We start from the raw sequence: 18,465 nt of genomic DNA, 5'->3' as shown, positions 1-18,465 counted from the left end.
TACCCTGAGAAAACCAGAATTCAAAAAGAGTCATGTACCAAAATGTCCATTGCAGCTCTATTTACAATAGCCAGGACATGGAAGCAACCTAAGTGTCCATCAACAGATGAATGGATAAAGAAGATGTGGCACATATATACAATGGAATATTACTCAGCCATAAAAAGAAACGCAATTGAGTTATTTGTAGTGAGGTGGATGGACCTAGAGACTGTCATACAGAGTGAAGTAAGTCAGAAAGAGAAAAACAAATACCGTATTGCTAACACATATATATGGAATCTAAAAACAAAAAAAAAGGTCATGAAAAACCTAGGGGCAAGATGGGAATAAAGATGCAGACCTACTAGAGAATGGACTTGAGGATATGGGGAGGGAGAAGGGTAAGCTGGGACAAAGTGAGAGAGTGGCATGGACATATATACACTACCAAATGTAAAATAGATAGCTAGTGGGAAGCAGCCACATAGCACAGGGAGATCAGTGCTTTGTGACCACCTAGAGGGGTGGGATAGGGAGGGTGGGAGGGAGGGGGACGCAAGAGGGAAGAGATATGGGGATATATGTATATGTATGGCTGACTCACTTTGTTATAAAGCAGAAACTAACACACCATTGTAAAGCAATTATACTCCAATAAAGACGTTAAAAATATAAAATAAAATATAGTCAGACTGGGGAAAAAAATTTTTCCTGAGCTTGTTTATCATTTGATCAGATTTGGCTAATGAATTAATGGCAATGTCTGTGACTCAGAAATGTTGCCCCAGCATGGCTGTTCGGCTTTAGCGCTAATCTCATGAAAGCTTAGGAGACTATGAGAGCTGTCGGCTGGCTAGTAAAAGCCCCATTTGTTAACTCTTAACGCTTTCATCCAACCTGGAGTGTGTATGGGCCTGGCACTGTGCTGGGGGCAAGAAAATAAAAGATGGCCAAACTGACGACCGGCTGTCTTTGTTTCAGAAAAGCATTAACAAGCAATTCTACATAAATCATATAAGCAACAGGGTGGTAGGTACCACGGCAGAAGAAATCCAAATTAGACTGTAGATTTGTAAGCATTCAAAAGAGATCTCTGAAATAGTAATCTACTATCATTATCAAGAAACAAAATGATGCTTTCGATGATCGTGGTTATGAACTTGGAATCCTGAGTTAGAATTCCAACTCTGCCGTTTATTTGCTGTGTGGTCTTTGAAATTTTACTTAGCATTTCTAAATCTCAGTTTTCTCACCCGTAAAATAGAAGGATTACCATGACGACCACGTAGGTTTGCTGTATTAATTAAATGAGATTGCCCAAGTACGGTGCTTACCCAAAGGAAGCACTCAATTACTCAACATGTGTGACATTAAATATATATATGAAAAAAATATACAGTTAGTGAAGAATCAAGCTCAAGTTGATTTGTTTTTGAAATCCACTTATCCTTAGCTATCATTGGTAGACCAAAGAGTTCACTTATTTGTAATGGAGTAGTATGGCACGTTACTTCTGAGCCTCAAAAGTAGATCTGTTGAACTCAACATAGAGAAGTACAAAATGCAGTATGAAATACTGTTAGACTAAATCAATCTCTGTTACACACACACACACACACGCGCGCGTGCGCAAATAACTTGAGTGCACACTGAAGACATTTCACTTAGGTCAAGGCTCTGTGTCACTGGGTAAACCAACTGCTCTAAAGAGTTTCACAGGTAACTGGTAAAGGGGACGATGTAAATCCCATTCCTGCTGCAACCACCTCATGGAATTTTTTAAATTATGCATTTAGTAAATCTACTAATACATTCCAGAGTATCCATTTATCCCCACCCTCTAAGGAAAATCATTATTCAGCTGTACTTAGAAGGAAGGGATGAATTTTCTTCTTCCTTTGCCTCCTGCACAGAACGTGACTATTTGAGGGGTTCACTCGATGCTGGCAAAGGGCCATTTCCTGCCTCTAGACAGAAAGGCTTAAAAGAACTTATAAAAAACAGTCGAAATCCTCTGCAGACATCCAATAACTTATAACGAAAAGAATATTTTGATGAGTTAGTGCAAATGAATCAGGAACATATGGATCCTATTTCCCCGGAGTTTAAATTTGTAAAGAGAAAAACTTCTTAGAAAAATGAACTTTGTAGATGTCACTGAACCCGGGGGGAAAACATATGAGATGATTACTCAACTTAATACATTCCTAAGTTGCCCTGTGCTTAACTGAAGCACACCCAGGTCATTTGTAGCTCAGTTTGGTCTGTCAAACACATAACCCATCATGCTCTAATTGTTTTCAGAGTAGAATTCTGAGCAGCAGGAGATATTAAGATGGTTAGTATTTTCAGCAATGAATTTTAGTACAATGGTTTATTTTGTAATTCCTTAAACAGAGTTAATTTTGTCAGTGGCGGGAGATTCTGGAAACACTGTGGGTGACGCATATCGGCATGTCCAGGGGCCGATCCACAGGTGGGTGGTGTAAACAGGCTCCCGTGAGGGACAACACTGTACCAATCAGGAAATCTTCTCTTGTAACCCTTCTAAATGGTGGCCTCGTGCCCAAGGAGAGCTAGTTTGCTTCACGTGACTGAGCGCTTTATTCTCAAGAGGTTTTTCAGGAACCAATATAATTATACAAGATCCAAGAGACAGACCTGCCATCTGAATATAACAGTTACTCAAATAATGATTCGGTTCTATACATTGATGACTTTTACTAACTTATTAAATATATCTCATGCGTGGAGGCATACGAGCACATACCCAGAGACCATGATTATTATAAACAAGATTTTGGAAATATTAAAATGCTTTCTAAAAGAGAGGAAAAGGCCCCTACTATGTGTAGGGTGCCACAGAAAGCTGGCTAGCAAATCCCATGAATATTTAATGTGAGTGGCGATTACATGTTATATGTGGACATGATCGATATTGTTTATTTGTCAACCCACGTCAAAGGGGATTATAGGAGGGAAAAAACAAGTGCCCATCAGTGAAAAGGCTATGGTGGCCACTCTGGTACCTTCTAGACAATACAGCCCCACCAAGGCTCCTAATCCCTTGTTAGATGGTCGGTTGCATGCTGGTTTAGAGGGAGACTTACTCTCAGTTCTCAGCAGATCCTTTCCCACATTGAGGAGGATAAATATGAGCTTGCACCTTAGTATTCCTAGCTGGAGACGATCTTTGAGAGTAATGGTCTAATCATTCTCAACCACTAGCTGGAGAAATGTTTTAACATATAGGCTGCTATCCTCCCAGATATGGCAATGCAGTAGATTTAGACTATGGTGCTGGTATCCGATTTAATCATTTTCTTAGGTAATTTTCACCTTATTTTACAGATGAAGAACAGTCCTAGAGCGGTTACAGCATCTCCTGCAATCTCCTTGTTCCCAGGTCAGTGTCTTACCGACAAGCTCAGCAACGCCTGGGTCATTAGGCAATCCCTTCAGTGTATAACCAGGCAGGAAAAATAGCCCAGACTAAGGGAAGATCTACTGCCTAGAAACAGCCAACAATTATGCTGAAAAATAAATGCAGTTGAGTTATTCTTATGCCTTGTTAAGGCTCTAAAGTCAGCACATAAAGTGAAAAATTCACACGGGCAAAATTATTCTTTAAACTTCTTTAGGAAGGCCCTATGTTAGAAACTGACACATCTCTCAATATGTTCAACAAAGCCCGTTTTTCCTCTAGATTTAGGAGAGATTGCTGGAGCTTTTAAAGTCCCCATTGAGCAAGCGATGAAGTTTTTGGTTAATATTTAGGAGTAATGTCAGAGAAGCAACAACAACAAACAACAAAGTCTTCATATACTCTCATTACACTGATGCAGAAAGAAGCTAAGAAATATAGGAGAATCTGGACCAACTGGAAGAACAATGAATTCATATTTCTTATCTCATGCCAAGGTTTATTGTAAAAATGAAAATAAAATCGCATCATTTAAAATCTCTCTTGTCTTTTTTTTTTTTTTTTTTTTTAAAAAGAGTGCACATAGGCAACACCTCCTCACCATAGGACATCACTTGCCCTGGTGCCCAGCAGGTTACATGCCAGGTGGTTGCAACCCTTGCTGCAGAACCAAGTCTAAGATCAGTAGGTCAGGATCAACCTTCCCTGCCTAAGGTCTTCAAACTCAGGATTACAGATGTGAGCACTTCATTCTGACCAGGCTTTAGCAACTTGGATTCGCCACAAGTTCAGGAAATCATAAATCCTCCAATATCCTTCTCTTCCCTGCTTCATGCAAATTAATAGTCTCCTCACTAAAAGGTGGAGGCTCCCTGGTGTAGACTGAAGACACTACAGCTTTCTGCTCTACCCTCAAGTTTCCATGTGATGGGACTTCCAAGGAGTCCACGAATAGAAATAAGGAGAACTTGATCTGATTGAAAGGGGACATGTTAGCAAGTCTATCGCTAGGCTCACAATCTACCACCTCCAATTTAGCTTTTGTCCATGATTAAACTGATTTGTATGTCCATAGGTCCACTCTCATTAAGTTTTTTCTAGTATGTTTTTTTTTTTGATGAAGAGCAAAGAGATTGGAGAAATGATGGCTTCGTCAGACCTATTCATGTTTCTAACCGTATTGAATAGCAGTGTCACCATCAAAGGAGGTACGGTTTCCACAGAGGCCACCCCTATGTCCAAATGTGTTAGGAGAAGCAATGAGATGGCTACACATCTGGCCACAGCTTCCATCTAAAGCAGAGATCTGGCTAAGATTGCCTCTCACAGGCAAATCATTTAACCCCACCAGAATGAGAAAGTATCTTTCTTGTTCTTTCCTGAGTTGAGCTAGATGACAGTGGCAGGATTGCTGATCTTCCATTCAATCAGGGCAGCACATGAGTCCTATTCAACTCAAGTGGAGAGCAAGGCAAAGGGTTGTTTTTCCCCCTGTCCAGCGAGGAAGGCACATGCTTTCAGCTTACAAAAATGGCTGTAGAATGTCCTTCAGCAGGACCTCTCAGTGTCATTTTTATCCCTGTGTCAGATGTAGATCCAACCACATGCTCAGAAGTTTATTTTCTATTTATAAAAATGTCACATCATTTGGATAATCAGCAGACTTAATTTCATAAGGAGTTTTAAATGTTGTCTACTTTGAAACCACCATATAATCCAGATCATTCACAGAAAAGCAACATGGCAGCCTCTTCTCCTACACTAAGTGGGTCAAGGTTGCTGATACCGACTCTAAAGACACACCCATCTGGAAGTTAAGGATCATCTTAAAGGCAACCGATAGCAAATGTAAATGATGCTTGATCTTTGGGGCATCGCCTGGAGAATCAGAGAGGACAAAGCTTTCTGTTGGTCTGACTGTGCCATGATGACCTGGGCAAAGACATGACTGTGGCTAGATCAGTGGGACTGCTCCAGAAGACAACACCAGCGGTGATGGTTCTGGAGCTGGAAGAAACATGGCCCACATTTCCCATTTTACAGATGAGAAGTACCAAGAGATGGACTTAACTGTCCACTGTTATACAAGAGAGTAGATTAATCTGACTAGAACCCAAATTTTCTGACTTTTAATTCAATGTTCTAATTTTTATACCAACCTTCCTCTTTGGGATAATAATAGCCAGTAGTGAACTGCACCCTACCTCCTCCCATCCAACTTCCAGTAGCCATAAGTCTCATTTTGGCTCCGTGAAAGAGGCGACGAGCTACAGTTACATGGTGGCCTCCTTGATACAATCCTGCAGGCTTGGAAGTTGTCCTATAGTCTCTGGACCTCCAACCCATATTTTGCAAAGAGACCCATCTTCTTTCAAAAACGCAAATCCCAATTCTAGGAACATGCTGCTCATGTCACCTGAGCAAACCTCTTCCTCCAATTTTAAGAACTCTTCACTTAAATATTAATTGCAGAGAATCTCTACTGCACCTGTCTCATGCTACTTATTCTTGGTTTCTACTCAGTACCGGCTTCCATTAAAACTCACATGTTTCTTTACCACAAGGTTACAATACAGACGACGATGCAGCCATCAGAAAATAAACAAGCTTATGATTTGCCCCCTGCATGAAAGCAGTCGTGAAAGCCTGCAGTTCTAAAAGAGCTCTCACTCACTCTGTTACTGAGAACGGTGACCCTAGATATTTGTTTCCCAACCCAACATGTTTGAAAGACCTGGAGCAATTCCACTGAAAGCAGTGGTTCCACATAAGAGGAGTTCTGTGAAAGGGGTAGGATAAACTACTTAAAACATGCAGTTTGGGGGAACAAACTTCCAAATTACTCTCAACCTTTCCTTTTCTCTAGTTGAGAATTATTAGCTTGAGATATTAATACTAAGGATAGGAGGTTATTCTGTTTTGCTAAAAGGACCAACACTTTGCCTCAGTTGTGATTCTTCACTCAAGCCAGCAAAATGGTCTTGTTGGCTCTGCAAGCTCCCCAATAATCAGTGACACCTTCAGCAAAACAGCCTCCTAAAGTAGATCTCCCCGCCCCCCAAACAATGATGGCAGGGAACACGGCCACTGGCAGCTCCTATGGCCCTGCTCCACCACCAAAGTGGGCCCTAATTTTCCCTTCCCAACTCCAGTTTGCAAAAAAAGTCCCAGGAGAAGACTCTCATCAGCCCATTTTGGGTCCCATGCTCACAGGTGTACAATACTTTGAGTGACTAAGTTTGGTTATTTTGAAGTAGTTGCCACTGGGCACAGAAGCAGGGTTATAGTAGAGCACCAAAGTGCCCAACTAGTTGATCTTAGGAGTTTCCTTTCCCTTGAACCTTAACTGCCACATCTATACAATTAAAGATAAGCATACCTACCTTGAAGAAAGTTTTGGGAAGATGCTGTGGAAATATGAATAGTATGTGTCCCAAACACAAGTCATGGGACACATCAGAGCTGGAAAACACTGGTTTCCCTTCTTTAGCTACTTCACATCCCTCCTTTACATCTCCTAGAACTCTTCCTAGAAACCCCAGACTCAGTGGCGGTATATATGTGTATGGGTTACCCTATTTAAATATAATCCTATTTTAATATAATCCCCCCTACCCAAGACAGAGTATATTTTCAGGTTCCCTCTACACTCCATTCTATTTATCTAAAAGTAACAGGGGCATAATGGACACTGTGCTGGGTTACGGATGGCTGGCAGATGAGTACATGTGCTATTTATATGTCAGCACAGAAGTCAATCCCTAAACTACCTGGGACTGTAGGGTGATGTCACTAGAGCACCCTGGGGCCTTGATTATAGAGACATCCCCTGCTAAGAGAAAAAAGATCATTAGGCTTTAAAAGAGCTGTCCATGTAGAGTTAGATTACGGAAAAGGGTGCTTGCGCATCCTTACCTCAATGCCTGGAAGTGTCTGAGTAAAGCCCTCCCTACCCTAGGCACACTGGCTAACTGGCAGGGGGCTCACTAACTATAGCAGCACAAGTTATATTATTCCATCTCTTGTGAGTCTTACTGATGGGAACAGGATTATGAAACCCGGAAACAACAGCAAGAGGCTCTAATTTCTGGCTGCAAAACTCAGGCGTGCCTGTTGGGAATAGATGCTAAAGCAGCGTGGGGATGGAGAGGCAAGTGGATTTGCCCACTAGCAAGCTCTCAGGTGGGCAGTCTATGGTGACACCTGGCGCTTGAACACTGTCTCCCACCAAGAAAGGCAGAAGCTACCTTGGGGCATGGCTTTTATTCTGACAATGGGTATTTAGAATCACAAGATGAAGAGCCAACTCTCACATCTGACCACCAATGTAACTGTCACAGACCTCAACAAAGACAGCCTGAGAACGGAAAAGTATTATGTGTATGAGTGAGTGAATGCGTGTGTGTGTGAAAGAGGGGGAAAGGTGGGGGGAGGGAGGGAGGGAGGGAGGGAAGAAAGAAGATGGAGGGAGAGAGAAAACAAACTGTTTGCAAGTCATGAGGGTTCTTGAGGAGCAGAAGGAACACGGCACAGGCGCAAAGTCTGGGAATACTTTTCTTCCATTATGTCACAGGCAATAAGCATCATGGGTTCCACCTGAAGACCAGCCTTGGGCTTAGTCAAAGGATACATTTTTACAGCAGCACGCTAGGATGACGGGTATTAGTACCATAACCACCTTCCTGCACAGAATGTGAAGATTTTAAGATGGAATTTATTTTTCTATACACACAAATCTTAAACTTAAATTGTTCCAGAAACTAAGGCCAGCACAGATATTCAAACGACGCTTCTAGACATAAGAGGACACCCCCCAGGGAGAACACGGGGCACCTCGTCTGCTCCTTCCAGATTTCTGAATGTTAACCACACCACTGTCTTCTGCAGAATTGAAGGATGGTGCTTGTTTTGCATTTCTGTAAACAATCGTCCACAGGAATTGAAACTTGGTGCGAAGTATATAATTTTCCCATCAGAAATGTAAGCATCATTTCATGTTTCATTTAAGCGCCCCCCCCCGGCCCCCCGGTTAAGAACCACACAGATCCTAAGGGGTTCTGTGTCAGTGACATAAGGCAGGCCTCACACTGGTTTTTTTGGGTTTTTTTGGTGATCCATAATATGATTCTGAAATAAAAGTGACAAACAATTTTTAACACTGCATATGTTCAAAACCCTCTGCCAAGAAGGGGAATAAAATAGTCTTGGCACCAGAAGCTAAAGTGCAACCGCTCCTCTGTGATCTGTGGTGAGGAAACAAGTGGCTGTGACCCTGATCTTGTCAAGTTAGCACGAGAACAGCGGATGAAACTTTTAGGAGCCTGAATGTGCCTGTCTTCAGTGGATTCCCAATTCTGGGTTCTGAGGAAGAGGAATGTGTTCACCTTGTTCGATACTTTGCGGATTGTGTGTCTGAATGTCGGAAGGCAGGGGAGGATGACAGTGAAGCCGGAAACCAGTATCTTAACTTCTAAAGCACACCAACGATGAGCCCAAAACTAGTTCTGTTCTCTGGCTGCCGTCAGTTGACCTTGGGGCCTAGACCACACTGGGTAATAAAGTCTGGGACCTGGGCTCACAACAAGGTGCAGAGCTGGGCGTCTGTCTCGGTGCCACACTGCCACATACACACAGCATCTCAGGATGGCCTGCTACATCTGTAGGCACACTACCCAAAGTGACAAACAGCAATACCACAAGGGTCGTGTTTCCCTTGGAAGGCACAGAGTAAACAATTTAAATGACAAGTAGATGATATTTAACATTTTTAACAACAATCTGTTCGTGCTAAAACACAGTTAAAGAGTCGTCTATGCTAGGCAAAGGTCCAAAATCTGCATGCAACGAGAAAAAACTTCCACCTTCCTCCTACACGGAAGAAAACTGATTTTGGTTTTGAAAATGCAGAGCTGGGGTTCCTCCCTGCCAGTGATCCCCAAGTCAAGCCAGGGGCCTACAGAGGGCCTTCAAAGATAAACCAGAGGTTCCTCCATTGAATTGTTCCCACCCCAGAACAGGGGGTCGGCTTGGGGAGGAGGGGTCTGTGGGCAGGACAGGGGAGATTAGGGAATTCCCATGAAGTAAATGAATGGGAAGGTTTCTGGAAACTGACATCCTCAAAGACCTGCAGAGATGCAGCTGGGGGGGGCCTGGTCTCAGGTGAACCATAACCTCTCCTCTGAACCACGGCTGCCCACGGCCACAGCTTTAATTAGAGCTCCCAGAATGCTATGCTTCTGCCCATCTGTTGGCTGCTTTACCACTGGCAGAGGGGCGGGGGTTCCAGGTCTGCGTCACCCTATAACTGAGGCCTGATTAGTACAAACCTTAGGGTTTCCAGGTTTCAAAGTGCCCGGGAAACCCACTGATCTTCCGGCTTGGAATCTTCATCTTAGATGCCTTACCCCCTAAGGTGACTTCCTTACCCCCTAAGGTGACCTCCTGGAAGCCTTAACCGCAAGCGCTCTGAGCTGTGGGATGGTTGCCCCCTTGGGGTATTTGAAATCACTGAACACGACCTCCGTGATGGGCAAACAACTCCCAGTATCAAGCTATTTGTGGCTTTTACAAATGAAAGACATCCCATACTTCTGCTATCTATGGAAAAACTTATAAATACATACATTGCTCCACAGACCGATAGCCAGGTGGCATGTGAGTCCCTAAGGTGGATCAACAGAACGGGCACTGTAGAAACACCGCTAAGGCTAACTTCCTGATAGGAAAGGGGTGCCTCAGAACTGTGGCGTGAAGAAATCACTGTTGCACAAGGAACCGTAGTTTTAGACAGCATGACAAACGAGGACTGCGTGAAACTGCAGATAACGCAGAGCATCCACCCGGAAGTAGGAGTCAGCGCCCCATTTCCGCTGCTCATTTCCATAACGACCCCTTGTTTTGCTCACTTGTCTCTTCAGTAAGGTTTCTGCTTGAGAAAACTGGGAGCTTTGGGAAACGTTATCATACCACATGCTGTCAATTTTTTTTTTTTTTATAGCCAACTCTGATGTTCTTTTCTCCTGATTTTCTGAACTCACGTGTTCTTAATTCTTAATTTAGCCCAAAATGCCAGCGGGTAATCTCCACTGCTCGCCCCACCGCACGTCTGATCCCTGGGTCTCTCTGCCTCATACCTTATCTCTGCAGTCATGATTGCCATTTCTTTGAATTTCTGTTCTGTGTTTAATTCATCTCTCTGGTCTTCACAGAGCAATGATTCAATTCTCAGTAGTGAATATTCTCTTTTGTTTTTCAATTTTTCAACCAGAAGTCATTATATTTTTTTAGTTCTGGAAGGTCACTGATGTGCCCTAATAATAATATCTTTTTGAGGATTCTTCTTCCTTTTTTTTTTTTAAATTAAAGCTCTGCTCCATCTCTTCCGTTAGCGCCAATGCAGTCAGAGCCTACTGTACTATTTGTTCAGCTGGGCTCCCTCAAGTCCCCGAGTCCCCTTAAATACGTGGTGACAACAGCACGCTCACAGCTCAGACTCTGGGCAAATGAAACAAGTAGATGGTGGATGAACAGAATGTGTTTTTCCCAGTCCCGTCCACTGGGCCCAAGTGCCCCAGTCAGGACTCTACTGCTGTGGTAATGTGTGATTTGTGTAATGAGATAGAATGAAATCAACTTTTGTTCAGAGAAAATATTTTCTAAACCTGATGCTGTTGCCTCCTTTACCACCGTCCCTGTATTCCCAAGAACACTGGTCCCTTGCCTGGATTTACTGTAGGAGCCCCTTAATTAGTCTTCCCTTTTCTACTCTGACATCTTTTAAGTTCATTCTCCAAGCAGCAACCAGAATTTAGTCATTTTAAAGGTGAATCTGATCATGCTACCTCCCTGCTCCAAACCCTCAATGATTTCCCATCAAAAGACTGAGAATAAAAATCACAGTCTCTCCATGAAACCACAGCACTCTATGATCTGATCCCTGACCATTTGTCCAAATTTGTCTCCTGCTGTTCGTTCATCCCTGTGCTCCATCCACACTCCCTCTCTTACCCTCTTGCAAACAGTAAACTCATTCTCCCCTTGACTTCCCTCTTGTCCTCCCTCTGTGTGGAATGTCCTTCCTCAAGACCTTTGTGTGCCTCGGCTTGCTCCTTCCCTGCGTCCAAAGCTTTGTTCCAGGATTCTGTCCTCAGAGCAATCTCTACATTCTCTAAAACCACATCCCCCCCAAACTCACTCCTCAACTACCTCATTTTACTTTGTACTCTTTGAGCTATTTTATTTATTTGTTTCATTTATATTTCTCTTTTCCCAGACTGTGAACATCATAAGGAAAAGATTTTGTTTTTCACTGTTCTGTCCCTAGTATTAGAAAAGTGTCTGAGGCTTCGTGGGATTTAATAAATTTTCATCAAATGAGTGAATTAATGAATACATAGCTTAAACAATCAAGATGCCAGAAGCATACCGCAATGAAGAGACAACTGAATAAGTCCTTAACCTAGTTTGTTTGTTAACAGAGCAAAAAATACAACCACGTATTGCTGGAGAGTCCATTTGTATAGCTTTTATCTATGTCCTACCACTTACAATTCAGTTATCAGGCAAAACCTGACTTGTTCAAATTCATTTAGCCAATGCGCATTGAAAAGAGAATTAGCACAGGCTATGATTAAAGCTGCAATGGCAAAAACTAAGTTGTGTTTCTCAATCCAAATTATCTAGATTTACTACAATGAAACGAAGACATGAGCAAGAAAAGAATATGAAAGCAAAAGAAAGGACTCAAAGACAGAGTAGGCTAGTAAGGAGATCAGAGTAAAAAAAACGTTAAGTAGGAAACACTAAGCTAACAAACCTCTAGGAAAGATAACTTTCTGAATAGTTTAGAGACAGTCTGTCAGTCGAATTTGTCAATGAGCTGTAAATGTGACCAACACATTTGCTCTTGGTCATCAACCCCTTGATGTTTTGTGTAGTTATGTGTACTCCCATCACATGCCAAGATGGCACATGGGAACTTCCAACAGTGGGAAATATCCTCGGGTTATTATTTTAGTGGAAATGATAAATTTATACCAATATACCAGCTCACTTGTTAGTGTTTAACTTTGAAACACTACATTTTTGCCAAGCAGATGGTCCAGGAGCCTTTACTATGGCCGAGAGATATACCGAAGATTACCCATTTTCAAAGGGACTGAACATCTCTCCCTGGCCTCAGGGGCATTCCAGGGAGAGGCAGGTCCGACTCTTGGCTCTGAGACTCCAAAGTCTTGAGCTTGTCACTTAACCTTTTGATTCTAGATGAGGATAATGACGGCACTACCTATCCTAGACGTTCTGTAAGATTGTTGTGAAAATAAAACAATACATGTCGAAGAAATGTTTTGTAAACTGGCTATTTTAGTTGCTTTTTTCTGCATCTTAGAGGTTACTAAAGTTATTCTCTAAATTGAAGTTGTCATATGTATACCTTTTAAAGTAAGAGGAAAAGAAACAGCAAGCACCAAAGTATGTTTAGCCGTGTGGTCTTTACTTCTACTTGAAATTAACAATGTTCGTGTCTCTTTTAAAAATGTTGAAATTACAGTAATTAGCAAAAATGATGCTGCTGTTTCTTTAAACACACAAGAGCACCGAGAGCCATGTCTCATTAGGAAACTCCCATAGTCTCTTTCCATATCCAAACATTTCCAAATAATCCATCTCCTACCGAGGAGAAAGCTATATTCATGGGCCATCATAAATGGAACAAAATTCTTTACAGCACTCATGTGAGTATATGAGGAGAAAACCAAAATCGGAAGAAAAATGCACAACATTGTGTGTTGTGTGAAACCTATTTGCTGTAATAACATGTTAATTGCTAAACCTCTGAAATTTAAGCCTCCATAGCATCTCTACTTATTGAATTGCCTTGTTTACTTGAGTAAGTCTCCTGTTCATCACTACATATATCCCAAAGCTCTTATTAAATAAGCAGAATCGGAGGCATGATGAACACTTTGATGGAAGACTTTAGTTTCATAAAAATCCTGATCATGACGATTTAGCTATCAATTATCCAACAGCACACTCAGAAGTCACTTTATAGAAGTGATTAGTTATAAATAAAGAGATCTTAGATTACTGAAAAAATTACCAAACACCAGGAATCCCCTGTCAACAAAGATAACTTCACTCTTTAAGGAAAATAGCACCAGATGATCCCTGAATTCTTCGTCTTAACGAAATCCACCCTGTTCTCTCCTTTACACACAAATCCATATTATCTAAAGACATAAAAATGAGATCATGGCTAAATGAATCTGACCATTTTGCCCATCTTCACCACTGAAACCAATCAACATAATCCCTTCAGTCAATTAATTACAGGAAAGTATTCAATCACCCATGGAACCCAAAAGAAGCAGCGTCACCTAGCTTTGGCTCAATGACTAGGTCAACTTGGTATTTATGGAATAAATGTATCTGCCTTTTCGAAACTGATAATCGAATTCCAGCATCTTGTATGCTCACTGATTGTGTTTTTCTCCTACCTGGTGCTGATTCTTGGCCAGCCATTCCTTAATGGTGCTGAGGGCAATGACTGCAGCAGGCTCGTTTGGAAAACCTAAGTGAAGAACAGAATAAAGCAATTTTTTTTTAAAAAAGGCAAAGGCAATAGAGAAGTCAATCATGGTGTGATACTGGGTTTTTCTCATTTAAACAGTATTCATTTCAACCAATTAGTACTGAGCAAGGGAGACCTCAGTAACGTATACACTCTACACTGCGTATCACAGTATATGAAGCCTGTGATCCTATATACAAGGCATTAAGGGGACTGGTCCTATGCCCGTCTAGAGCTAAAAGGCAATAAAGGACTAACTGTCTCTTCAGTTGCACGATGTCTATTAAAATATATTTACGGTTGCTTAATACCTTCCACAACATTTTCATATAATTTTCTCATATGAGGTGTCAGATTAATGTTTATTACCCTCAGTTTACAAATCAAGTAAACGTGGGTCAGAGACTACATGTGGCTGAGCCAGGGTCACTCCATCAGCGAGCTGGCACAAGACACAGCGAACAACCAGTCACATAGCCATACCACTGAAAGCTATTGTGCGAATTCAAGGAAGGCAATGCCCGTTCCATTTAGAGCCATTGGAAATGATGTTTCACATGAAGACAATATGAAATGACCTGATTTTGTAGTACAGGTTTGGTTTTAGAAGGGCAGGAAGAATGATGCACTTATAATACATCAGTGAACACGAGCACACATAATCAGAGTTTCTAAAATGCATCCTTTAGCGTATATAAACCAAGCACATTCGAGAACTTGCAGGATCATCAGACACTCTGCCAACAGAGATAAAAATATGTGAAAGAATAACCTTGTAAGTTACTTATTTATGGGGCAGAAAGAAGAAGAGATGGGAGCGACTGTTCTGTTGAAACTGCTCTCTTCAAGCTCACCACCGGCTTCCTAATCAAGAAGGCCCATAGACTTTCAATCATTCTTCATCTTCTTTGGTATTAAATGTGTTTAACTAGTTTTTTGTATTTCAATACGTCTTCCCTCTTGAACTTTTTAAAAAAGATTTTTAAATTGTTTTAAAGTGTACAATTCAGTGGTTTTTAATATGTCCACAAATTTGTGCAATCATCACCACTAATTTCAGAATATTTTCACTGTTCAAAAAAGAAAATCTGTACCCATTAACAGTCATTTCCCAATCTCCCCTCCCCCCAGTCCCTGTCAACTACTAATCTACTTTGTCTCTATAGATTTGCAGATTCTCCTCCTAGATTTTTCAACACTGCCTTCTTCTGTGTCTCCTCGTACCTATTTGACCTCCCCTGGCTCCTTTTTCTAGGAGCACCCATTAAATGTCTGCCATTCCCAACATCCTAAACTCAGATGTCTGAGCTGATGCTATAAGCATCATCCACCAATATGTCCATGAGGACATCATCTTATCAGGGAGGCTCCCGTGACGTTGTTCATGCAGACGAAGAGAGAGGTGTTGCTGAAATGGGGAGATTTGAGATTTAAAAGACCCAGTTCTACCGGAAGGCAAATACATATTCCAGTAGTTCATAGTAATGGTTTAAATCTCAGTGGACTTTGAGAAAATGTGAGAGAGAAGTAAGAGAGAGGAGTTGTTCGTCCCCACTTCCAAAAATAAATGTTGCCTTTCTAATTAGGTTTCTACATGCTTTGTTAGGGAGTATATTAGGAAAGGGGACAAAATAAAGCAGGGCCAAGCCCCACGTGATCACTGTCATATGAGAGAGAACCGCTGTCATGTGAAAAACGCACATAAGTTCTCAAATTTGCAAATTCATCTATGACATTTGGGATTATGGGTTTGCTTTGCATTGTTTCATCCCTTCCTTAAATTAAGGCTTCAAAATGTAACTTTTAAAGTTAGAAAACCCTGTTACTTAGCTAATTCATTAAACAAATTATTATTTAACTAGAAAAGAGTATGTATATATACATATACACGTATGTGTATATACGTACAGACAGATAGACGGACACACTTTTAATGAGTCCCTGTCTTTAAAGCCCAAAGTCTGGGGGGAGGAAATAAGAGGCAACCGCAACACAGCAGGACAAAGGCGTTTAGGGATGTGGGGACATAGATGAAGAGCACTGAGGGAGGCTTTCTAGGAAAAGATAGAATGTCTGGGGGAGGGAACTATACGTGGGAAGCTGAGGAGACATTGTCTTCAGAAGCAAGCTATGAGCAGCAAGGAACTGATGGAAAAGGTGAGGGTGAGGGAAAGTAGACGGGGAGAAAGCAGGAGTCCTTGTGGGCTGCAAAGAAAAAGAAGGCAGCCAGGATGGGCAGGTGTGGTTAGGGGTTACCCAGAGGAGGCTTTTCAGTCCACCTTTTCCCTGAGTTTAACACCAACATTTGTAATCACCCAGATGCCTCCCCTTGACAGGCTCCAGAACCAGAAATGCAATGCGTATTCCTCCACAAAAGGAATCCTTCCTGACTTTCTGGTTCTGGCTTTACCTCCTCCCCAGTCAGTGCAATATCTCGCTGCTTCCCCTGCTGGTAACCGGGTCCTACAGACAGCATCCCTCTGAAGGATCTTACACCACCCTGTTCTTTCCTTCTTTTCCCATTGATCTTATCCGAGGTCAGATCAGCTCTCAGCGCGACAACAGCGGGTGACTTGTAACTGTGCCCCTCAGTCTTCTCCCGTTCTCCCATCTATCCAGCACACCACTTTTAGGTGATTCTTCCTGAAGTATAGTTACCACCACCTTACACAAAACAATGGCAGCCTTGGCCGACTGTCCAGCTCCTACAGAGTAAACTTTAGCACCTTAGCTTGGCATTATATACCCCGGGAGCCTTTCTAGATTTGTGTCTTAGCTTTCCCTGGTTATTCTCTTCCCATGACAATCTTCTCTAACTTTTTGATATGTTTAAGAAGTATTTAAATAGTAAAATTACAGGGCTGTATAAAACTAATAAAACCATAATCACTCAGTTGCAATGGCCATCCGCATTAACCTTTAGAAGGAATAATTCCCCACAGAGAAATTATAAAAGTTCTCCCAGAACCATGGCAACTGTGGTCTCTTCTCAATTATGTGTGATCTTTTGGTCACTTTCCCACATTCATCCAAACCTCTGGCACTGAGTTATCGTTTTCATCTCCACCTCAAGGACTGCTATAACCTTGGGCGGTTTCAGCATTCAGGAAGATGACCCACCCAGCACCTGGCCTGCCAGTTCCCTGACCTGGTCGTTTTTGACAACAACTCCCACCTTCCCTCCTCCCCAGCCCACACCCTGGACCTGCATGTAGTATTTCCATTCCAAAGCTACTCTCTGAAAACCTGTTCTCTTTAGCTTGTTCAGCTACTTTCCAAGGAACGTCCTTTACAAGCATTTGAAGTCTGCTCTGTCCTCAAGCCACTCCCCAAACTAATGCTAACATTTCTCCCCTGAGGGGTCTGACTCTTTTCTCTCATGCTGTCTTACTCTTTGCTTTCTCATTCCAGTCATACCGGCCTTTTCTGTCCTCTGAATGTGGCATGTTCCTTTTCACCTTCCTACCGTAAGGCCTTGCTCATGCTGTTTCCTCTTCCTGAAATGATGTTTCTGTCCTCTTTTCCCCAGCTTATTTTAACGTTGGCCCTCTGCTCAGCCAACACTCCAACAAGGAAGGCTCCTCAGATACACATGACTACCCGTCTTATGCTTTCGTAACACCACGTACCTTTTCCTCACAGCACGCACCACAGTTGCAATTTGACATTGATTTATGTAAATGTTTGATTAATAATTCTTCATAGAGCGAAAGCCCTAAGGAGACAGATGCCACACCTGTTTTTACTCATCACTGTATCCCTAAAACATTGCCGGCACATAGAAGATGATCAATAAATTTGTTGAATGAATGGACCGTGGACTCGTGAGCCTTTGTATGGACAGCAGGAAAGGCTAATTACTGGGAAGACAAGGGTGTTTAGCCCTAGAGTATGGGGAGGGCCAAGGGATTCTGAGACATCCAAGCAGAATGACGTATCCACGTTATCCTATTTCATCCCTGAGGGAAAACTATTGAGAAGAGGCATTTGAGAAAACACAACTCCTGGTGGGAAGATGTGCTGTCATTAATTAAAAGGGGAGGTAAATATCAAGATAAATATCCCTGAAAACATACTTGCTTTTCAGCAGTATATGTATATAACATAAAGTATGATGTTCAGGGTAAACAGCAACAGCACGATCCTTTGTCCACTTAACTGCAAGACGCCAAGGGTTAGGAGCAAGGCCAGTGAATAGACAAGGGCAGATTTTTGCCCAGGGATGGGCTCCTGATGACAGCAAGGCCTGCCTCAGAAGGTCTCGACCATGTTCAGGTCACCAGGGGACTTTGGTTCACAAAAGCAGAATGGCCACCCAAAGGGAAGGTTGCAGACAAGCTTCAGATGAATCATTGAATTAGATGACATACAAAATCTCTTCCAAGTATGAGGGTCAACGAGGCCAAACCAGCCATTAATAATTCAGGGCCAAGCGTGCAGTGTGTGTGTGTGTGTGTGTGTGTGTGTGTGTGTGTGTGTGTGTGTG

General features: G+C 42.2%; 1 protein-coding gene across 5 annotated transcripts in view; it reads right to left on the bottom strand.

The window, feature by feature from the left end:
• MACROD2 (mono-ADP ribosylhydrolase 2) overlaps positions 1-18,465 on the bottom strand; it is a 1,974,865-nt gene that overhangs the window by 520,338 nt on the left and 1,436,062 nt on the right. For all 5 annotated transcript variants that reach the window (XM_029221509.1, XM_029221512.1, XM_029221511.1 and 2 more), the window contains exon 8: positions 13,906-13,979. In XM_029221509.1, the coding sequence (XP_029077342.1) occupies positions 13,906-13,979 (74 nt within the window). The remainder of the gene's footprint in view (positions 1-13,905; positions 13,980-18,465) is intronic.

The sequence above is a fragment of the Monodon monoceros genome, unplaced genomic scaffold (assembly GCF_005190385.1).
Source record: "Monodon monoceros isolate NGI ecotype Baffin Bay Population unplaced genomic scaffold, NGI_Narwhal_1 Super_Scaffold_13, whole genome shotgun sequence".
Classification (NCBI taxonomy): Eukaryota; Metazoa; Chordata; class Mammalia; order Artiodactyla; family Monodontidae; genus Monodon; species Monodon monoceros.
Note: the sequence above shows the minus strand (reverse complement) of the source record. Positions and strands in the feature narration are given on the sequence as shown.